A 24,873-nucleotide genomic window follows, 5' to 3' on the forward strand; every position below is an offset into this window, starting at 1 on the left:
GCATGTATCTTTCAGGGCACTGAAATCCCTTTCTGAGGCAGCAAAGCTCTGAAGCTTTTGGCATCCTTACTGCTAATTTTATGTGACTCTCCTGAAGCCACTCTACAGTTAGGGCATGTGGAAGGTGCCCTGATGCTTTGAAAGCTGTCTAGAGGTCATATTTTTGGCAGGATGTAACCCATGCAGCATAGGTTACTGCAGCAGTGATCTCTTAGAACATCTTCCATTCTGATACGTTTACTTCTGCAAATGTGCTTTCTTACTACTACAAACTGCAACATGTGACAGGAAATTCTCTTATCATTTAGAGCCCAGAACGTTTCACATATTTTCCATTCATACAAACACCAGCACTTGTTGAAGAAGTACATAGGTGGGATTTCCTTTGGAAAAAAACTGGGGAAAACATTCAGTTTTATGGACAGAAAATAATGACATGCCTGCAATGACTGTAACATTAAGTGTAGTATTTCTTTCCTTCATTCAGCTGTCTACTCAGTTGGGTAAGTTGACTGTTTCTAAAAATATGAGAAAAGTATGTTATTTCTTTTTCCATGCAAGTTCCTTATTTTTTATAAACACCATATAATGTTTTCAGTGCTCTGCTTACTTTTCTAAGAAAGCTGCAGCATGCTTATGTTTTATTTATTTATTTTAATCTCATAAGTGGTATAGTCCAACTAAGCTGGTCGTCCAGTTTCAGCAGAGGCACTAGGAGAAAAGTGCCAAAGCAAAAAAAAAAATTACCAAGTTAAAAATTATATAGATAGTTGTTTACAGCAGTTGACAGCCAAGTATTTACACGCACACACACGTATACATATTTTTTTTTTGTTACACTTTATAGTGGCTGCATTTCTTGCCCTGGCATTCAGTGTTTGAGACCACACTGAGTGAGGTAAACTGCGCTATAAAAAGTGGTATAGAGAAGAGCAACTAATGTGTTGAGGAATGAAGTGATTTAAGTAACAGGAAATGCCGAAGCTGATGAAAAGAAAGGAAAGAAGAGGAGAGGCATGATTTCTGTACACAAGAGTTCACAACGACACATTAGAGAAGAGGACTTAATTGGAAAATTAAATTAATGATGCTTATGGAATTAATAAGAACTTGGGTGTGATTTATTAATACCAACACAATACAACCACACCTTGCTGCTTCTCTACATATGGTACAGAAAAGTCATGCTTTTACCTCCAAATGCACTGTTTTTTCTACTGATTTCTATGTATGTAAATATTTATTACTCTTCCTGGAGCTTTTCTCCCCAGAACTCTGCTGAAAAGGGGTCTTGCATGGTCCAGTCAGACTATCTAGGTTACCAAATGAAAATAAACAAATAAATAAGCAAAATAAAGAAGTATTTTTAGTTTTTTTAGAAGGCTGAGAAAACTTGTTTCATAGTAATTAAAGCAGATGGTTGGGATTGTGGAACCTTTAGAATAGCTGTAACTGTGGGCAGAGTAAAATATACACTAAATTTGTCAACTGGTATATTAACTATTTCCTTTGTGTCAGAGAGTGTATTATTAGTATTGTGAACTGGCTCTGAACACTGTTGGGTGTTAGTTCTTAACTTCCTGACATAGTTAAAGAAAGCTTTGCATTTATTTTTTTTGGATTTAGTGGCTACTTTAAATTCATACTTTCTAATGGTTCCCTTAAGCACTTTGTTAGATTGTTTAAGTGCACTCTTAAGGTAGGTAGAGGATTTATCACTTACCTTCTCTTGTTGTATAATTTTTTTATATGGGTATTCCACCAAAGGGGGTTGTTTTTAAACTTCTCAATATGTTAGTGTGGATAGGGACTGCCTTATAAATACAACTATTTAAGTGGAAGTAGAAGTCAGAGGCATAGGCAGCAGCTTTAGCAATGGGATTCTTCAGAGAAGGACTAGAATATAATTTATTTAAGTCATCAAGTGAGAAATAGGTTATAAGCTGTCAGCCCTACAATTCTTTTGTGAGTGGGTGTTGTATATATTTATCAAAACTTACATTAAATTTCTGTAGCCTTGGTACAGAAAATAGCTTTTCTTTTTATTTTTTGGTGGTGGTGGGGGGCAGCCAATTTTAAATAAATGAAGAATTACTGTACACCTGACACAGTTGTATATTGTAAGTTACTGTTCATTTTTTTCTAACTCATTTCTTGGATCCATTATGGCTGATAAAATGGGTAACGCTATTCCCCCTACTCAGAAATCAGCATAATTCACACCTTATTTTACAAAGTAGGTTTTGTTTTAAGTTGTTCTCTTGGTAGATATTTCTTCAGTATATCATGTGTCATTCCACACCTTTATTTAAACTAAGCTATATTATGTAGCTACTATCATGAGCTCAGGTTCTTAATCACTTCTCAAGTACAGTCCCTGCACTGTTGAATAGGATTACTGTTGTGTGTTTGCCCACCATAAGCTCACACACATAATAATGACATGGAGGTCAAAGTGGCTGTACATGCATTGCTTACTCAGGGCTGTTGTAGACAGTCTTCCCAGAGGGTATGTGTGCACACATCTGCTCATGCAGTACTAATTCATGTACTGCGTTACAGCCCCCTTACCTTTCAGCTTAGGAGAAAACAAACATTATCATAGGCAGTAAGTTTTTTCTTAATAGTATATATTTAAATTACTTTCGAAAATGCTCACATTATTTAGCTGGGCTTGGCATTGCTGTTTCTAAGACATAATCTCCTTATTGCTAAACATTACCATACTTAGGCTTGACTATTACTTGTTTCTCAAAATACTGTCATAAGATATTGCTGCATTCCTTAGCAGTGGTGATTTTAGTGTTAATTGATATGGCACTTGTAAATTTTTTGTTCTTAATTAAATACTTCCCTTAATACATTTGATTTATGTGATGGGCCTTTCCAGAATAATAGGAGAGTATCTCTTTGGCCCCACTGGACTTGAAGCAGTGACCTAGAAAGGTCTTCATGGATGTTTTCTATTAGAAATGCTGTGACAGCTGTGTCCTTCTTGCGCTGTGGTTAGGGAAACATTCAGACATCCATTCCTCTTCCATCTATGGTATGTTCTGCCATCCATCTTGGGGTAGTCTAAATAAGAAAATTATCTTGGCCTTTCATTTTCTTCAGTTACAGGTCTGTTCATACATCTGCCATGGTGGGGGGAGTCTAGGAGATGGCTTGTTAGCATGAAGGGTTGGAGTGGTTGTCATCACTTTTGTTATATTGTCTTGTGTACCAAATAACTGCTCATAACTCCATAATGTAGCAATTGGTTGTGGGCCACCTGTTTCTCAAAAACTGGTTTGCTAATTTTCTCAATTAATATGCCTTATGTTGACAACATACGTTAGGGGCCCAGTTCTTTAAAGAAATAAAGCCATGTTATATCATTTATCTGTTCTGTAGTCACTCTTCAATACATGTGACCTCTAGTTTAAGTTCTCAGTGACTTCCCTTTTATATGCTAAGATTTTGGTTTATAAACACACGTTTTCCAGCTTGTACCAACTCTGCACAGATCCTCGTGGTGGCCTGCAGAGTGATCCAAGCAGCAGAGAGCTAAAAGAGTGACTTTCTACCAGATATAAGTATTTTTTGTGGCTTTCCCACTGTTATTAAGCTAGCGACTGCATTTCGCCTGTTTTACTGCTACTTTAAGTGACTTCTGCATTTTACACTGTTTATTGCACTTTAAGTTACTAATTGTTGCAAATTGTTTCTGTAGGCTACACACTAAAGTGCGCTAGCCGATTTACAGCATTTATAGCATTTACTGTCTGTTTTTTTCCTTATCTCTGTAATAAAACAAAAAATCTCTTGTTTTCCCACTTTACTGAACTAGAGTAGTCCAGTTTCAGAGTTGCTGATCCCTGGGCTTTGTTTTTAGTTCCTGTTACTGATCCATTGCCTTATTAGGAAGGAGGGAAGTTTCTTTGCTTACCAGTGGGAGTGGGAAGCACTGATAGGCCTTTTTGTCCGATTTGGTGAAGTTTCAGCCAGAAACTAGTAGTCCATTGGTCGTTTTGGGCCAATTCCTAGCTCCCTTCAGCCCCCTGCTATAAAACACCCTAAACTGTACTGCTGATCTAACCAGCATATCCTATAACTGAAAAGTTCATCTCTACTTGATTCCCAAGTAGACTATTCTCTATCTGTAAAGCCTAGCACTTACTCCTACAGTACTTGCACCTTGATAAAGCACTCTTATTATAGATAGTACCCCATCAGCCTAAAACCCACTTCCCCCGGAGTCCTTTGAAAGTTCTTTATCTACTACTTCTAGTATGTCGAGGGATCAGTTGCTAGTGTCCTCTCCAGCTCAACTGGTGAACCTGGGAATATTGAGGCAATGTTACAATTGCCTCATGTACACAGACAATCCTCTCCTTCTCCCACAAAACACAAATACATGCGAGAGATGCAACTATACGGCCAAACTGGAGGCTGAGCTCTCTCAACATAGGACTGGCAAGACCAGACAGGAGGAGAAGGTAACCACACACAATACATACCCAGTCACACATGGTACCATCACAACTTCAAATCATACACATACTCACACAAAGACATACTCGGAGGCTCTGATCAAAAATTTACCAAAACAGCAGAGGCCACCAAAGCAGACACCCAAACAACTACCACCTCACGACCCAACACATGCAACACATAGACCACACAGTCAGTGTGTCAAACAGTCACAGCCCTTAAGGCCAAACAAAATGCCAGACACACTTGTCATTGGTGATTCCATAGTCAGACACACTGACGTCCCCCTCACCAGACTGAGTAAGGAGAAGGTCACAGTAAGCTGCCTGTCGGGTGCTAGAATCCGCCACATAACGCAAGCACTCAGGTCTCTCAACAGCAGGTACAAGTACGACTCAGTCATTGTCCACGCTGGTGTCAACGACCTGAGACGTACCTCCTTGGACTACATGAAAAGGGACGTTGAGGAGCTCTCTGATTATGTAGCCCAGGCAGGTATGACCCTGACCTTGAGCAGTATCCTACCTTCACCTAGAATGATGCCACAATACAGTGATAAGATGATCAGCTTTAATAATTGGCTTAAATTCTGGTGTCATTCAAAGGGGATCCAATGTCTGTCTGCCTGGGATGACATGCTGGACAAGCCACGCTGCTTCAAGGGACGGCTTGCACCTGTCACCCTGGGCTTCCGGATATTGGCAAAGGCTCTTGCCACCCCATAGTGCCTTTTTAGGCAAGGCTCAAATTCTAAACCTACCACCCTAGAACACCAAAACGGAAAAAACTAAGGGTAATGCTGCTCAATGCCAGAAGTCTCAATCTCAAGATGCACGCACTCGAGGCCCTTCTCAATATGGAGAACATCGATGTCTGTGCTGTGACAGAAACCTGGTTCAAGGCTCCTGAGAGCACCCCAGCACTAACAGGTTTCACCTCATATCATGCGTTCCAGCCCCAAAATCCAGACAACACCAAGAAAGAGGGGGTGTCCATATTCATAAAGGACACCCACACCTCAAGGTTGGTGGCAACGCACGATGCATCGGAGACCATCCAGGTGCAATTAACCATAGGCAAGACTGCTCTGCAATTTGTAGCATGTTACAGGCCACCCTCTCAAACTCAGGAACCTCACATGGCCTTCCTGAAAACATTGGAGGGGATAAATGTATCTCCAAACACCATCATACTAGGTGAATTCAACTACCCTAATATAGACTGGGAACACTACTCAAGCCCGAACACTCTAACCCAAAGATTCCTGGAGTTCATAAACTCAAATGCCATGGAACAACTAGTCACCATCCCCACAAGAGGTGAAAACATACTTGATCTCATCATCATGAACATGGGATCAAAATGTTCAACACCAGAAGTATACCCCTCACTGGTGAGATCAGATCATAAACTAATCTCGCTGGAGGTCCTCATCCCGCCCCCACCTGAAACAAAAAAGACCACAGTGAAAAACTTCTCAAAAGCCGATTTCACACTTCTAAAAACTAGTGTGGTCTCCTTTAAGGCCCCTGAGCCAGTGGTAAACATTACTCAAACCGCTGAATCACTTACAAATGCCTTCTACCAGCACCTACAGGACTGCATGGATCAGGCAATCCCAAACAAAACTAAGACTCTCTGTACCAAAGGCAAGCGTCCAGTCTGGTGGACCCCAGCCATAAACAAGCTCTACAACAAAAGGAGGAAGCTACTACAAGATAGAGCAAAATCCTTGAAAGGTAAGACACCTTTGATCATTATAAGTAAAAACTAAGAGCTCTCATAAAATCATCAAAGGCAAATTTTGAGAGAAAAATCGCCAAGGACTCTAAAGACAATCATAAGGCCTTCTTTAGCTATGTTAGAAACCTAGGAGGAAACTCCCAGATATGCTCAGAATTAGTTCAAAATGATGTGAAAATTGCTGAACCTACACACATTGCTAACATACTGGCTGACAGGTTCAGTGCAAACTTCTCCCCCCTCCCCTCCAAAAGGAGAGATATCTATTCCAGAGGATTGTAGCCCCCCAAACATCTCCAACGCCCAGGTGAGAACTGCCCTCACTAAGGCAAAACACAGCATCCATGGGACCGGATGGTGTCCCTGGCTGTGTGCTTCATGAACTCAACGAGGAATTAAACCCACAGTTAGGACAGCTGTTTAATCTTAGCCTCACCTCAGGATACATACCCAAGGAGTGGCGCACGGCGACTGTGGTCCCACTTCATAAGGGCGGTGCCTCCACAGACCCTGGAAATTACCGACCCATTAGCTTGACAAGCCTTATCTGCAAAGCCATGGAGAGGATCATAATGGAACTCATAAATAAAGACATAGGGAACTTGCAGACTTTGGATCCAACCCAGTTTGGCTTTGTCAAAGGCAGATCCTGCCTCTTAAACTTGGTTGACTTTTTCGAGACAGTCACCAAGGCCATTGATGAGGGAAAGGCAGTCCATACAGCCTACCTCGACCTGGCAAAGGCCTTCGACACAATACCCCACTCAGGTATCATCGAAAAACTCATCAGCTTGAATGTAAACCCATACATCACAAGATGGGTTGCAAACTGGCTAAGTGACAGAACCCACAGGGTCAGAGTTGCTGGAGCCATGTCAGACTCAAAGCCTGTCACAAGTGGTGTCCCACAGGGCTCAGTCCTGGGTCCACTCTTGTTCGGCATCTACTTTTCTGAAGTACAAGCAAACACAGGAGGGTTATGGCTGACAAAGTTTGCAGATGACTGCAAACTGGGCGCCATAGTCGAAAACACATCTGACACAGATATCCTCCAGAAGGGCCTCACAGAAACGGATAACTGGTGCCAGAGCCATGGCCTGAAGTTAAACGCCAAAAAATGCATAGTCATACCCTTCGGGAAAAACAAGGTTACCCCTAGCTACCATATACAGTGGCGTAACTACCTTAGAAGCGCCCTGAGGCAAACTTTTCCTAGGCGCCCCAACCCCCCCCCCCCGGAACCCAAGCCATCGAGATGACCGAAGCCAAAGAAATCACATATAGTAGCACAAAAAATGCTTTATAACTTCCTACTAATTAATAGTTGTGTATACAGCTATATATATATATATATATATATATATATATATATATATATATATATATATATATATATATATATATATATATATATATATATATATTTTGCAATCAGAAGTTCGAATGTTCAACCATGACAATGTTAAATCTCAAATTAATGAGACCAGAAGATCGCAAGCCAGGAATGTCACAATATTAGTAATAAACAAAAATCCTTAGTAAATGACAGTCTACATTTTAAATGCAGAAAATTAGTGAGCATGTTTATAACAAGAAACAAATGTCTGGAACAATTTACAGCACAAATAAATATAGGAAGATGCATGCTAACAGCATAACAAGCACTTTTTGTAAGGTGTTGTGACTGTACTGTGCTATGCCCCTGCTTCCCCTAACTATATATATATATATATATATATATATATATATATATATATATATATATATATATATATAAATAAAACTCCAGAGCAGTAGAACTGTGAGTAAGTGTGCAACACCACAAACTGGCGATTTGCACACAGACAATTCATTTCAGTATAACGATATTTCTGCATTTGTACACAGGAGAGCTTTGATAATGATGCACTTCAATAACAAAAGGGGTCTCCCCAGCTTAAAGCATGCTTCCCTGTACACAGTTCCCATTTCAAAATCTGCTGTGCTATGTAAGTCATAGATGGCCCTCCCTCAATTCAAAGATTATGTCTAATGTAGTTGTCCAATGGGTCTTGAGGTAATACAGTAATTCAAATGCAGGTCTACAGATTTCTGAAAAAAAGTACAGATGCTTCAGTGTGGAAGATCTGCTCACCAGTAGATTTACAGTCTTTTCCTTCCTACTTTCTCTCTCTCTCTCTCTCTCTCTATATATATATATATATATATATATATATATATATATATATATATATATATATATATCTTTCTCATATTCCAGAAGTAGACACATTTCTCCAAAGCAAACTATCATTTGACAGAGGTTATAACACCAATACGACTGGCTGATGGAAGGCTCAACTACAGATTTTCAGATATTCCTGGAACATCTACAAACTACTACTAATTTTTTAAGATTTACGGTAGAGAGTTCACATCAATATGTTAATTTTCTAGATGTCACACTATGGTTGACTGACGAAGGTACTATCACTACTACACTCTATAGAAAAACTGCATGGAGAAATGCATTGCTAGCTGCTGACAGCATGCACCCAGCTTACACATTTCGTGGGATAGTAACCAGTCAGTTTATTAGAGTATCTAGACTTTGTCAAAGCAAGAATGACCTTTTTGAGGAATCCAATAAATTAGAACTTCTATTTAAAGAAAGGGGTTATGACATAAACATGGTCAGAAATATCAGACATGAAATCATTGGTGACATAGATCTTGCCACCAATGGAGAACCCCTTACTTCACATGGATTTAGGAATAAAGTTTTTATGGAATCTACCATTCATGAAAATAGAATATACTATGTTATTAAATATACAAATGAAGTTGAAAGCATTAGAGAAATTATTAGAAAAAATTGGAATGTTCTTACGGCAAATAAGCAGATTAAAGATATAGTAGGTCCCATACCCAGGTTTTGCTATAAAAACAGTGAAAATCTCAAGAAACAACTTTGTAATGACCAATATATTACCAATGTAGGTAAACCTACCAGTTTACTATTGGGTGACATAGTAACCAAAGGGACTTATCCATGCTTACATTGTCCTAGATGCAACAACCTAAGTAAAACGCAGGAGTACAAACATCCTAATATGAACACAGTTTTTAAACCTAAGTTCTATGCGGATTGTAATACCAGGAATGTGATTTATTTGGCTACTTGCTCCTCTTGTTCAGCCTTTTACATAGGCTTAACCAAAAGAAGATTGCGGGACCGCATATATGATCACCTCTATGAAATCCGGAGACAAGAGGAGACTAATGCATTATCTAGGCATGTGCAAGATAATGATTCCCACTCTTTTACTTTTAGGATCCTACAGGTTATTACACCTACTTTAAGGGGAGGGAATACTGACAACAAGCTGGCTAAAGCCGAGTTACATTGGATACTAAAATTAGCAGCACACCTTCCACCTGGCCTGAATAGCTCTATCCCTTTAAAATCTGCACTAGTTGAACGTAGATAATACCATGTAAGGAAACCCTGGGATATATTTTGAGCTGTGTTTTCTACACTGTTTATTATACCTAGTACATTAGATTTAGATGACTTCATTCACCTAAATGTCTACACAGTACTGTTTAATTTTTCAGCTCAAGATCCCGTGAGCGTTTTAGATACAGCTCACACCTTTATTATTGTGAATAAATTTTATATCCTACTCTATACTTGTTGATCAAGCACTTAGTATTACAGCATGAGTATTGCTTGTCTTTGTGTATTCACATTGTATACTTAGATATTTTCCATTCCAGAATTAAGTATCCATACATTTCACATATAGATTAACTCTGTATAAATATTGGTTTATAATTTTATTTTATACCATTTACAGTATATCAGGGTAATTTGAGCCTTGACATATATTTTTCAACATGCAATTCACATGGTTGTTTGTCTGCTTCTATTTGATGCATATTTAACAACTGATCACATGTCTGATTTTCTATACATTAACTCGAATATTTGTTATATCTGGTGTGCAGAGACGTTTTGTGGCATACTGGTTCGTACTAGAGATGGCTATCATCACTTTATTTTTCATGTTTTTTATGTTCTGTTCCGTTTTTCACCTTTCATTAGTAATGTTTTTTGAATTGTTTGAATTATTGTAAACATCCAGAAATGATCGGGTGCTTAGTTCCACATGGTTAAGGAGCTAATGCCCCCTTTTTTATGAAAGTGAGTTGTTTGAATTGTGGACTTTTAACGTTTGATTTGCACTGTACATCTCAGGCACTAGGACCAAGAATATCGTTTTGCATTTCTCAAGATGCCCTATTGGTGCTTGAATGCACGTGATATTCCGTGCATATATGTGAGTTTGACTATCTTCCGTATAACGCAAGGTTAACTTTTTGCTATGTTTACAGCTTCAAATCCATGAAGGATTACAATAATTTTTTTGCCTAACTATGCTATTGGTGAACATACTCTAGGTATGGACATTTCAGTGTGATTTATGCAACAATTGATTAGTGATGAACCCACATTTGTGAGTAGTGTTTCATTATGGCTGACATTGCAATGAATATAGTATTTATAAGAATGAATGTATATATACTACTGACAATTTAAATGGAAGTTTGATTGCCTATGGTTTTGTGCGCTAATGTACATATCATCAGTATTGTGTTTGATATGATCGCTGGGGCGATCTATGGTTTTAGAATTTTGTATATAACTTTAATGAGCAGTTTTATTTGTTTGACGCTCTTTTTAATTTGATTCTGTCTCCATGACTATTAATTGTTTAATTGCCCAGTTGCAATATGTTTAGTTAATGAGCCCGCCAAAATGTTGTATATATGTACCTGATATTTTATCTTGTATTATTATATCTGATGAAGCATAGCTTGGCTATGCGAAAGCGCTCATCTTCTGTTTTGGAATAAACGTTTTTACTACTACTCCATTTGACTGCTTTTGGATTTCATCTGGGACAAGCTGCATTTTGTATTTTGGTGATGCTTTCGTGGTGATTGCTCTTACATTTTTACACTTACATTTCTTTTTGTTTGGTGAGAGCATCTTCAGCTGTGAGTAGTACTCTTGGTACTGTTGGCTGATGGATAATATCGTCCACCTTAAGATAGCAACATATGGTTTCTACCGATATGTTTTAAGTGTATCTTTGTAACATTTTATCTAACCATCACAGAAGTTTTGACTTTGACCAAGCTATGGGTAAAAACATTATCCTGGGAATATCTAGTCCAGCGGAACTGATACTGGAGGATTAATGCTTTGGCACTAGTAAACTTGGCTTTAACTGAACACTGATTAACATGTCGATCTTCCCATTTTATATGGATCTTTTTCATAGCTGATGGTACTAACTGTACAGGCTCTTTGCATGACGTTGGTAAGTTGGCAAGGTAGAGATGATCTCCAAAGTATAAAAACTGATGAAACCTTTTAATTTATTCAATAAGAAAGACATAGCAGAAGGTGCTGGAGAGATCTGACTGGTCCTTCAAAATTTTCAAGCACTTGAGTCTCAGCCATATCAATAACAGAATTCTCTATTTTTTTTCATAGATAGTCATTCCATATCCAAGCTAAAGTCAGGCAAATATATGTCATTGTTCCATTCATGCATTTGGTTTTCTTGGTGTGTACCTTCATTCTCATCCATGCTACCTTACCAGTGGAAATGAAGAGAACATAGAATGGAGGATGGCTGTTCAGTCATGAAGGGCTGCATTCAAAGAATATCTTCGCTAAGTCACCTCTTGCTAATCTCATTTACTTCACTGACCGGGTCATTTCTGCACCAAATAAGAGTTACCTAAAAGTTGCATGACATGCACTCACAGAAGTTGATCAAAGTCTGGCACTTTGCTAAAGTCCTAGGAAAATCAAAGTGCTCAACCTGCCTGCTAGGCCTTGCAAATACCATTTCACATTTCACCATCAAGGGACAGTTTCTTGAGAGAATTGGGCAATTTTCTTACTATTGTAACTACCTTGCTCTAACTGTAAATTGTCAAGGTGTTTGGGGCAGGATCATCACTTATATACTGGAATTACATTGTATGATTTAGGGCAGCAACTTCAGTCCTCAGTTCTGTGATAACTGAAGTGCGAGTATAGGGAAATACACACTAACCCTGAAACTGCTCTATCTGGGAGTATTCCATCTTCTCATAATTCACATACACTGCACCTACCTTCTGAAGCCAGCGACCGTCCGAGTCCGACCAACAGAATGAACATCCACATAATCCAGCCAAAGGAAACTAAGCCAGCGACCGTACGACCATGTCTGAAACCCCGATCACTCTACACGACGCCCGCGCAACAAAATTCCCACAAGAGCTGAGAGAGAGCTCTCAGCTCACTCCTCATTGGCCCTGACTGCAAGGGAAGCAGTCCAGAACTCCTCTGTTCTGTGCGGTAGTTGACCGGCCCGCACAGATGTCTGGGTATCCTACACAGCACAGGTTGCTGGGTACCCGTTTCTCTGCATTCGGACTGCCGATAAAGACAGTCTGAATGAAATTTTTGTTTCACGGATTTTTTTTCTTGTTTTTTTTTTCTAGGTGGGAGGGCTGCAGACTGGGATTCTTACCACCGGACAATGGACATTTACTAAATAAGCAAACAATCCGTGACAACATCCGTCGGCCCAAAGCGCCCCCTGCTGCTTGGCGCCCTGAGGCAATTGCCTCACTTCGCCTCTCATAGTTACGCCACTGACCATATAGGTAACAATCCACTGAGCACAGAAAAAGTTATCAGGGATCTGGGGACCCAAGTTGACAGTAGTCTTTCGTTTGACACTCATGTTGCTAAAGTAGTTAGGAAAACCTTCTATATCGCCCACCTGATCATGAAGGGATTCACATCTAGATCAAGGGAGGTCATCGTCCCCCTGTACTCATCACTCATTAGACCTATGATTGAGTACAATGCCCCGTTCGGAATGTATCTGACCAGACACCTGATGCAGCTTGAAAGGCCCCAAAAGTTCCTCACCAAAAGGATAAAGGGTCTCAAAAATATGTCTTATGCTGCCCGACTGAAAGAACTCCAGCTTTATTCAGTCTCATACCGCTTGCTCAGAGGTGACCTGTGCCTGACATATAAGGCCATGTCAAACCCAGATTTGATGAATATGCTTCACCTCAAAAATCTAGATCCCTCAGAACCACAAGGGCGGAGACTTAAACCTTGACACGGTTATAAATAGAACGTGCTGGAGGGACAGATTCATCACCCAGAGACTCCCTATGCTGTGGAACAAAATCCCGGTACATGTGAGGCAGAGCACCTCGCTGGCCTTGTTCAAGAGGAATCTTGACCAATGGATGGGAGATCGCAGATATACCCCAGGGATTACTTCAGTGTCACTGCTTGACAGAGGCACAGAAAAATGATAGGCATAGTTTTTATTCAAACTAAAGGGGTGGCGAAAGCCACATAACTATGGGCTAGGCTTATAAATGCCCTTGGGCAGATAGCCTAGTATGAACCTATGAACCTATGAACCTATGTTGACCTGTGCATATTTGTTTTAACTAAATTCCATTTGAAGTGCAGTTTCCTGTTTAAAAATAACATTGCTGGTATATTATTGGCGTTGTATCTGTGACATTATAATATGCAAAAAATATTTGTGTTGTTTTATCAGGACTTACCTTAGAGACTCACATTTTTAATAATTTTTTTCAACGTTACGCAAACATTTAATCTCGTCCTTTTGTAGCTGTGTGGTTACACATAGATGCAAAATATTTTATACATTTTGCTTTACAAATGTTTTGAATTCTTTTAATGTGACCTTTATACAATTGCCAGTGGCAGTTTGTTCGGTTAAGCCTGTTCTTGCAGACATTGTTCTTAGTACTTGTATTATCACTTTGGCCATTGATGAGTTCACAGGGATTTTGGATGTGGATCCCCTATAATTAGGAATACTGGGCTCCTGAAAGGACATGCTGAGTCAGTAGGGGTATGTTGCCATTTTCCTGATGACTAACCATAACAATGCAAATGTGTTGGATTGGAGCATTCCTGGATCATTTAATATCCATTGCAGATTTTGGCTAAGTCTTCAGTTCTTATATCAGTGCCATTTCAATGCAGGACGATTCGGGCAAGGAACTTTTTTTGTTGTTGTTTCCAGGCACCCCCATGCATAGTAACTAATAAACTGGAAAATAGTTTGGCTGAAATTAATATTCTTTGACATGTAAGTGACTGTTAATCAGTAGCAACAAAATCAGGATCTAACAAGCTATTACGATTTCCTTATGTTTACAATCAAATGGTCTCCTCTCAGTTCATGTCACATGTCAATATTTGTGCTAGTTAAGCTAGTTAACTGCAGTAACTAGTGTGTGCTCCACATTCAAGTTGAGTAACTACTGGTTCCTCAGGCTTTTAACACTGTTGGTATAACAGCCCCTCAGTATTACTGTGTTGCTTTGTTTGTTACACTTTCAATTTAATCCTCCCTAAAACAAGAACTACTGCTGTACACTTTCTGTAGTTCTCATTTGATACCCCATTTTGTGGGATGAATATGGCTGATGATCTATAACCAGTGCCAGCCTTGTTCTGTGTAGATGCTAACTGCATTTCTTTATTGCACCTCTGTCACTAGTGTAGGAGCTTTCAGCATTAACCCGGACCCTTGAAGCAAATGCTGTGGTTCTTTCTTTTCTGTTCATGCCCTTTAACAGTGCTATGTCCATAAGATAAAACATCACATGTCAACCTAATAGGCATTGATAGGCCAGAATGGATAAGTACTTCATTAGATGCAACATTTTCCAACAAATGTTTTTGTTTTAAGTTTATTTATTTGTTAACTAGTTAGAAAACAAGTAAAAGTGGCCCTTTCCAGGGATACCAGGGAGCACTGCCCGATTAAATGACTTACTGAGTCAAATAATAAACAAGTAGATATTGAGTGACTCAAACTGGAGACTACAAGATGAAGCTTGTTCACACTTGTCTGTCTGTTTCTCTTTTTTCCTGACCCATTCTGTCAGAATTCCTCTAATGGGTGTAGTCTTGTTGAAAGTTTCAGTAGAAAATTATGGCAATAGTTTAGCATTTCTAAATTCAGGCTTGACTGCGTTGTATTCTGAGGCCTAGGTGCCTGCAACACAGCATCTGCTATATCACGTGACTAGTCTAGTCCATTCTTGGAAGTCATGTGCCCTGATTAAAAGCTTTCTTCTGTAGAGTATTCACACTTATCTTTGTTTATCCAAAGCTCATACTCTTTGGCCTGCTTAGTGCTCTCTGCATGTTACCTAGGTGATCTACATCATTGCCTCACATCACCAGAATAACAAAGTAATAACACTATGTATTAGTAAAGCCCTGGTAGTACTTGATCAATCTGTTGTCAAATGTCAGGCATGGATGCTACTGAGAAAGTCCATTTATTATACTGGAGCATACTTTTATGACATTGCTAGAGATCCCTTACAAGCCTCTTCTTTTTTCATCTGTGATTGTGCCACAGTAACTATAAGAACTGCTGTACATACGGGATGCAAAAATATCATCAGATGTTCAACACTAGCTCACTTTTGCAGTAGCATAAGCTATATGGGCCCAAACTAACTGCTAATGGACATTGTGATGACCGTGCCCTGGCCCAGCAATCAAGGAGCCTCAGTCCTCACCTCTAACACCAGAGAGGTTGCCTCATAGAAGAAGAAAGGATAACTAATACACACAGTAAAGTACAATTTCCCTTAAGTGCACACAGAGATCACAGTTAGTCTGGAGCTGGCTGCTCCCTTGCTCACCAGGTCCCCGATAAGACTCCCCACTGGCACAGCTATATTGTCCAGGTCTCAGCCTAACCTGGCAAGCTAGAACCTCCAGTACCCTCTCTGTCCAACCAATGCTTCATGTCACTGCCAAGTAGCTGACACAACACACACAAACTTTGAGATAAGTATTTATACAACTTCACAGACACTTCTGGGAAAGGCTGACACAGATTCTCCAGCTGTGCCCCTTTAACCAGACTGTACGGTAGTAATTACTGCCACCACCCAGTTAATAATATCAGCTCCTAAAAGACCCTTAAAAGGGTATCCAGTTATTACTGTGCAATATTATTATCCAATGGTAGTATGACTAATAGTCAAGACTTACTTTAGAGTGGCATATTACAATAACCTCTATAAATATGCAATGTACTCTAGAGATTATCTCTACAAAAATCAGCCACATGTAGAGGGTTTTAAAAATATTTAATAATAAATAATTAAAACACAAGACAAAACTACTACACCACAGAGATATCTAAGAGTTCAGAGATCACACAGAAACTTAAAATAATACAGTAGGACAGGTCTGATTTCAAAGAAAAATACCTAATTAATCTTTACTAGCTTTAACTATTCCTACAAGAAATCACAGTGCTAAAACTTACATGTGAGCACAAGGCAGAGTGCTGAAAAGTTGGATGTTCACAGTCAAAATACCCCTGAATCGATTGTGAGAAATAGTATTTAAACATTACTAACAAACATGTCTCTAAGGCCTTCCCAAATTACATCATTTTTGACACTTAGGTTTTCCCAGTATTCATATTGCATCATCTTAACACCTGGTCTGAGTTCTCAGGCCACAAACTGCATTATTTAGCAATCTAACACCTGCACAGAACCTTAAAAGCACATTACACATCTAAATTCTGGTCATAAACTTTAGCCTTAAAATAATGGGCATGAAACCTTCATCCAGCTGCACTGGAGCCGAATTGTAACTTGAAAGGGTACAACATGCTTCACTGGGTCAGTAGAGTGGAATGTTGTCACTTAGTTTGCAGTTCCACATTTCACAGTGCTCTTTTACATTCAAGAAAACATGCCTGTATTTTACATTTATTAACAAATGCCAGAATTATATATCAAATTAAATTTGACTAGGCTGGCAGCCTTTGGCCATCTCTCCCCAATCATCACAGACATCTTTTCAAAGCTAAAGGGTGGTTCACATGCTGTGTCAGGAGCTCAAGAGGAGTTCCATATTAAAAGAAAGAGCATACAACTCTCAGAGCTTTCTTGCAGCTCCTGTTGGGGAAAACCTTCCAGTAAAATTTTTTTTTTGGAGGAAGCATCTATATTTTTCTGTAAAAATGTGTTGTGTTTTGTTGGGAAATTGATTTTTATTTTGGACTATCACTTCTTGCCGGGGAACATTCTCTGTAAAGGCCTGTGTTAACTACTGTATAAAAGTCCTTTTACTTTTTTTCCTAAAGGCTGTGTAGGTTTTTAGGTATCATGGGCAGGACTTTGTTTTTGTGCAAACTGCCGTATTGTTTTACCTGATACTGCTTTTGACTATATTAAATTTTATGATTCCTTTGGTCTCTGATACCCATCTTCACTGCTTCATCCTCACTGGAACCTATGGTGCAGTTACTAGTCTTCATGGCTGTTCCTTCCCCAGTCCATACGAAGAAGAGAGTAGTAAAAGAGCCTTTTAGTTTTCAAGCCAGTTTCATTTGTGCCTCAGTCACTGATGAGTGATTCTGCTAAGACAAGTCTTGATTGCTCAAATCACTCATCTTCTTCATCATTCTCTTTGGTATAGCACCTGCAGCTTCAAAAGACCCAGGGGGTTGACATGTCCTTTGCATCTGTAGGGTCACCTCCACAGGAAAAGATTGCCCATTATTGTAGGTCTAGGGGGGAGAAGCTTGTGTTTTACCTATTAGCTGGGATAAGGAGCCTGAGTCCCAGGAGAGTAAACCTTCTTTGGGTTGGCCCTTTTCCAGAGAGTCTCACAGGAAAACAAAAGAAAAGAAAAATAAATAAATGTGACTGTTTCTATTTCCTTGGCCAGGGGAGATTTACTGTGATTTGCTAGACCATTAATTTTTGCTTTAAATGCTACCATTTCCTCTGCTGAGAATAAAAGAAAATTATTTATTCTGTTTCTGATTTTGAATTTCAGTCACAAGAGCAGGAATTGTAGGGTGAAGATTGTGCTTCAGGGTTTTGTTCTCAGGCCTAAAACTTTCATTCTGAGGAAAGTGTTCCTTCAAATGTCTCTCCAGTAGATCTTTCTTTTTCTGAAACTTTATCTAACATGAAAGAGTTTTTTTCAATAGGATCAGAGCAGCATCTACAGTACTCAGCAAATGTGTTATGATTTGCTATATGTGAATGTTCCTCGATCAGCAAGTACTCCTCCTGTTTTACTTACTTTTGATAGCAATTTTCTCACAGCTTGCAGTTTTCATGTCAAGTCAGCCTCCTGCCCTTAGAAAGGTTATACAGGTTTCCTTGGCTTCACAAATTATTTTTTCCAATCCTAAAGCAGACTCTGCAGTGATTTCCCTTTCCATATCTATATCTGCTAAATAAATGGCTAATAACACTCCCATTCTCACTGAGAAGGATGGGAGAGCTTTTGACAAATTTGGGAAGAAAGTTTAATCTGCTTCCACTTTAACATTCAGAATTTTAAGCTACCAGGCTCATATCTTAAAGTTTGTACTTCTGTGTTTGAAGAACATGAAGAAGCTTACTGACAATCCTTGAATGCCCATTTCCTGCTTCTTGTGCTGTTTAAAAATGCCTTAAAGCATTCTTATAACACTGCAGATACTGTGTTCAGGGTTGCTGCTTCTGGGTGAGTCATGAGAAGACTCGCTTGGTTACTTTCTCAAAATCTTCTTGAAGATGTTAAAACTGAAATTTTAAATTCTCCATTGGAAAAGGAATTTATGTTTGGTCCTTCTGCAGCTGAGGTGCTTAAGAGGTTTCATGAGAGGGGGAAGTTGATACAAGGGGTAACTCAACTTTTCTAATTATCATTTTTAAGGCAAATTATTTTCATAGGTTCATAGGTTCATACTAGGCTATCTGCCCTAGGGCATTTATAAGCCTAGCCAGAGTGTGTATGGCTTTCGCTACCCATATTAAATTAATTTTGCTATGCCCTTTTTCAAGGTTAGTATACTGTGCCTCTGTCTAACAGTGACACAGAAGTGATACCCGGGATAAACCTACGATCTCCCATCCACTCATCAAGATTCCTCTTGAAGAGAGTCAATGAGGGACTCTGCCTAACCTGGACTGGGATTTTATTCCAGAGTGAAGGGAGCCTCTGGGTTATGAATCTGTCCCTCCAGCATGTCCTATTTATTTCAGTGCTGAGGTTCAAGTCCCTCGAGTGCGTAGCTCTATGGGATTTGGATTTTCTGAGGTGCAGCATGTCCATTAATTCCGGGTTGGACATGGCTTTATACGTCAGGCAGAGATCGCCTCTGAGCAGGCAGTATGCCACTGAGTAGAGCTGGAGTTTCTTTAACCGGGCAGCATACGGCATCTGTTTGAACCCCTTGATCCTCTTGGTGAGGTACTTTTGGGGTCTTTCCAGTTGCTGCAGGTGTCTGGTAAGGTACATCCCAAAAGGGGCATTGTACTCAATTATGGGCCTGATGAGGTATGAGTAAAGAGGCACGATGACCTCCCCTGATCTAGATGTGAATCCCTTCATGATTAGGTGGGCTATATAAAATGTTTTCTAACCACTTTGGCCACGTGGTTGTCAAATGAGAGATTGCTATCAACTTGGGTCCCCAGGTCCCTAATTACTTCTTCTGTACTTAATGGATTACCACCTATGTGGTAATTTGTGGGCACTTTGTTTTTGCCAAAGGGGATGACTATACACTTTTTGGCGTTTAGCTTGAGACCATGGCTCTGGCACCAGTTGTCTGTTTCTATGAGGCCCTTTTGGAGGATGCTTGTGTCGGCTGGAGAGTCTATTATGGCATCCAGTTTGCAGTCATCTGTGAACTTGGTCAGCCACAGTCCTTCCATGTTGGCCTGTACCTCTGAGAAATATATACCGAACAAGAGAGGTCCCAGGACTGAGCCTTGTGGGACGCCACTTGTAACTGGTTTGGAGTCTGACATGGCTCCAGCTATTCTAACCATGTGGGTTCTGCCCTTGAGCCAGTTTGCAACCCATCTAGTGACATAGGGGTTTATATTTAAGCTGGTGAGCTTATCTATAATGCCTGAGAGGGGTATTGTATCAAAGGCTTTTGCGAGGTCCAGGTAGGCTGTGTGGACCACCTTCCCCTTGTCAATGGCCTTGGTGACTGTTTCAAAGAAATCGACCAGGTTCATGAGGCAGGATCTGCCCTTAACAAAACCGAACTGGGTAGGATCCAGTGTCTGCAGGTCCCCAATATCTTTATTTATAAGGTCCATGATGATCCTTTCCATAGCTTTGCAGACCAAGCTAGTGAGACTTATGGGGCGATAGTTTCCAGGATCCGTTGAGGCACCACCTTTGTGGAGAGGGACCACTGTTGCTGTACGCCACTCTTTGGGTACATATCCTATAGTAAGGCTGAGATTGAACAGTAGTTTTAGGTTTGGGTTTAGCTCTTGTTGGAGTTCATGTAGGACGCAGCCCGGGACACCGTCTGGTCCCATTGATGCTGTGTTTCTTGCTTTGGAGAGGGCAGCTCTTACCTGAGCATCTGAGATGTCAGGGGGACAGCACTCTGCTGGGATAGATATTAGCCCTTTTGTTGGGGAGGGGGGGAGAAGTTTGCGCTGAACCTGTCAGCTAGGATGTTGGCAATGTCTGTGGGTTTGGTGTATTTTTTGTCATTTTGGACTAATTCTGAGCATATCTGGGAATTCCCACCCAGGTTCCTAACATAACTAAAGAAAGCCTTGTGATTATCCTTAGTGTCCTGTGCAATTTTTCTCTCGAAGCTGGCCTTAGACGATTTTATGAGTGCCCGTAGTTTTTTGCTAATACTGATCAGAGATGCCTTCCCTTTTTGGGATTTTGCTCTATCATGTAGTAGCTTCCTCCTTCTATTGTATAGTTTGTTTATGGCTGGGGTCCACCAGACAGGACATCTGCCTTTGGAGAATTGGGTCTTGGTTTTATTTGGGATTGCACGATCCATGCATTCCTGAAGGTGTTCATAGAATGCGTTTATAAAGGATTTTGCGGTCTGGGCTGTATTATCCACAGGCCCAGGGGCTTTGAAGGATTCCACCTTGGTTTTGAGGAGTGTGAAATTTGCTTTAGAGAAGTTTTTCACTGTGGTTTTCTGGGCATGGGGTGGGGTCGGGATGTGAATATCCGGTGAGATTAGTTTATGGTCTGATCTTACCAGTGAGGGATACACTTCTGGTCTGGAGCATAGAGTCCCCATGTTGGTGATGATCAGGTCCAGTATGTTTTCCCCTCTTGTGGGAGTGGTAACAAGTTGTTCCATAGCATTTGAGTTTATACATTCTAGAAACCTTTGGGCTAGGGTGTTGGAGCTAGAGTAATGCTCCCAGTCTATGGTTGGGTAGTTGAAGTCACCCAATATAATGGTGTTTGGAGAGACCTTCATATTTTCCAGTGTTCTCAGGAAGGCCGAGTGGGGTTCCTTGGTTTGGGAGGGTGGTCTGTAGCAGGCTATAAACTGGAAGGCAGTTTTACCCACTGTTAGTTGCACATGGATAGTCTCTGATGCTTTGTGCTGTGCCACTAACCTGGAGGTGTGGGTATCTTTGACGAATATTGATACTCCCCCTCCTTTTGTGGTTCAGTCCAAGTTTTGGGGCCAAAAAGCATGGTATGAGGTATAACCTGGTAGTGCTGGGGTGCTCTCGAGAGCCTTGAACCAGGTTTCTGTTACTGCACAGATATCGATGTTCTCCATGCTAAGGAGAGTTTCGAGTGCATGCATCTTGAGGTTTAGACTTCTGGCATTGAGTAGCATTACTCTTAGTTTCTTATCCCTTGTGATACCTATGGAGGTGGGTTTGTCTTTTGAGCCTTGCCTAAAAAAGGCACTATGGGGGTAGCAAGAGCCTTTGCCAATATCCAAAAGCCCAGGGGTGACAGGTGCAAGCTGTCCCTAGCGAAGCATCGTGGCTTGTTGAGCATGTCATCCCAGGCTGACAGGCATTGGATCCCCTTTGAATGACACCAATACTTAAGCCAATTGTTGAAATTGATAATCTTGTCTTCATACTGTGGCATCATTCTTGGTGAGGGTAAGATGCTACCCAAGGTCAGGGTCATACCGGCCTGGGCTACATGCTCAGAGAGCTCCTCTATGTCTCTTTTCATGTAGTCCAGGGAGGTACGTCTCAGGTCATTCACACCAGCAGGGACAATGACTGAGTCATATTTGTACTTGCCTTGGAGTGACCTGAGTGCTTGTGTTATGTGGCGGATCCTAGCGCCCGCAGCTCACCGTGACCTTCTCCTTGTTCAGCCTGGTGAGTGGGACGTCAGTGTGCCTGATGATAGAGTCATTTTTCAATAAACAATTTGAGTAGTAAGGTGCCTCCAAACAGGATTTTAAAAAGTAATGGGACTGAGACTCTAAAACGAGGCGGAAAGCCTCTCATTATCAATGACAATCCAAAAAGTTAGAAAGGCTATGAGCATTTTCAGGTCCCCTCCCTCCCACCCTGACAAGAGGCCTAGGCACATGTGTGGAAGAAAACAAAGGTTTTAGAAAATATCCAGCTGTTATATCCTTGGAAGGCTATAACCATATAGATAAGGCTACTGCAGCAGTGATTAAATGTAACATCTACAGTTTTGGTGAATGCACTCAGACAACTCATCTTTCTCTCAAATTCCAGGTCAACCATTCTCCTTTCTGCCTTGTCTTCAGCCTGTTGCAACCAGTGCATTAGGCCTGGCTTGGGGAGCAATTTCAAAATGAGTGAAAGTGCAAGGTATGTGGAACAAATGAGACAGACAGAATCACATAAATGTCAAAGAGATGTTGGCAGTCATAAATGCTTTGAAAGCCTTAAATCATCTTTGGCCTCTGGGACCTCTTCAATTTTTCACAGACAGCATCACAATAATGGGGTACACAAACAAATAGGCATCTTACGCCCTTTGCTGACTTGCTATGATAGCCCGGGAGATAGCAACTCAGCTCAGTTTCATCTTCAGGCTGAATACATTCCATCAGAGCAAACATTATAGCAGACAACATAAGCAGGTCGAAGAGAAACCCTCATGAATGGAAACATCACTCTGGGGTCCTCCAAGAATTTATTTAACTGTGGGGAATACCTCAAGTAGATCTGATTGCCTCCTGTCAGAACAGACAACTAAGAATATTCTACAACAAGATTCCTTGCAAACAAGCCTGGAAGACAGAAGCTTTATCATTCCCATGGATGGGAACATACATCTATGCTTTTTCACCCTTTTCATGACATTACATCAATCAGGACCCTCATAAGGCCAGGCTGCCTATGGGATTTGATTATTTGTGTGAGGTACTATCCTCTGGCCTTTCTTACTCCTCAATCAAGATTAATTGGTCTACCATTTCTGCTTATTTGCCCTTGGATCTCCTTTCTAACATCTTCAAGTCAAGGAGTTTTTTAAAGGGGTTTTACATATCCGCACAACTTGAAAACAGGTGGCTTCTTCTTGGGATCTTAATTCTGTGTTTGTAAAGTTTACTCTTTTCTCCATTTGAACCAGTTCATCAGGTTCAATTGGGGTTCTTGACATAAAATAATTTTACTCATGGCCCTGAGTTCAGCTAGGAGAGTGTCTGAGTTAAAAACTCTCATGGTTACTCAAGTCTATTTAATTATGCACAAGAACCAGATTTCTTTTGAGAACTAATCCCTCTTTGTTGCTAAAAGTGGTGTCAGAGTTTACCTTGAACCAGTCTATCAATGTCCATGCCTTTTTCCTGATCCCAAGAACAAGGGAGAAAAGATTGTGCATATTCTGGATGTCCAAAGGGAGATCAGATACTACTTAGACAAAACTCAATCCTTCAGGAAAGCTGCTGCGTGTGTCCTGTGAAGGTAAGAAGAAAGGGCAGCCAGTGTCAAATTAATCTATTTCTAGATGGCTGTTCTTACCATAACCAGCCAAGCAAGCTTAGGGTACACTCCACTGGGGCCTTTGATTCTTCATTGGCTTTCTGGAAAGGGCTGGACTCTAGAATTATTCTAGCGGCAGCAATGTGGTCATCTGTACATATTTATGCAAAGCACTACAAACTGGATTCCTTTTTCTAGGTCCAGAACAGGCTTTGCTAGGGCCATTATCTAGGGGTTCCTGGATTCTAAACTTATTTCCTCCTACCCTTTTACTTTTTAAGCTGTGGTAATTTACCCATATAGCTTAAGTTTCTGCAGCAGTGATCTAATGTTGAACATTATGCAGCTGTGTAAGTAACCTTACTGTAACAGAAGATGTTCAAATAGATCACTATTGAAGTAACTCTCTCCTTCCTCCAACCACCTGATTTTTGCTGTTTACTTGTATTGCCAGGGTATGGATGTATATACCTTGGTGTGTTTAGTTTCATTTGTATTGTGTTTCCCCAGCATTTTTCCTTTCAGGTTTATTGCCTCCCTTTTTTGGGGCAAGAAAGCTGTGAACTTGTTTTGCTGTAACTGTCTTTTTATATGGAGTTGGTCTTGAGCTTCTGACAGTTGAAGTATGTGGAAGGCACCCTTTAAATCTGAAAAACTCTCTGGTAGCAGTGAGATAAGACCCATATAGCTTAGGTTACTGTAAGAGTGATCTATATGAACACCTACTGTTATGGTAAGTTTACTGACATATCTGCACTGCCTTGGTTAGAATTACTGCACAGTCCTTAATACTGGATTCATCTGAAATCCTTGATAGGTGGC

The 24,873-nt window shown here is 40.4% G+C and overlaps 1 protein-coding gene across 2 annotated transcripts in view; it reads left to right on the forward strand.

Moving 5' to 3' along the window:
- Nucleotides 1–362: 362 nt before the first annotated feature.
- The window catches only part of MRC1 (mannose receptor C-type 1), a 1,874,292-nt gene continuing 1,849,781 nt past the window's right edge, over nt 363–24,873 (forward strand). For both annotated transcript variants that reach the window (XM_044064625.1, XM_044064626.1), the window contains exon 1: nt 363–503. In XM_044064625.1, the coding sequence (XP_043920560.1) occupies nt 437–503 (67 nt within the window). In that variant the 5' untranslated portion in view covers nt 363–436. The remainder of the gene's footprint in view (nt 504–24,873) is intronic.

Source organism: Protopterus annectens, chromosome 3.part0, assembly GCF_019279795.1.
Source record: "Protopterus annectens isolate FY-2018-M chromosome 3.part0, PAN1.0, whole genome shotgun sequence".
NCBI classification, from domain to species: domain Eukaryota; kingdom Metazoa; phylum Chordata; order Ceratodontiformes; family Protopteridae; genus Protopterus; species Protopterus annectens.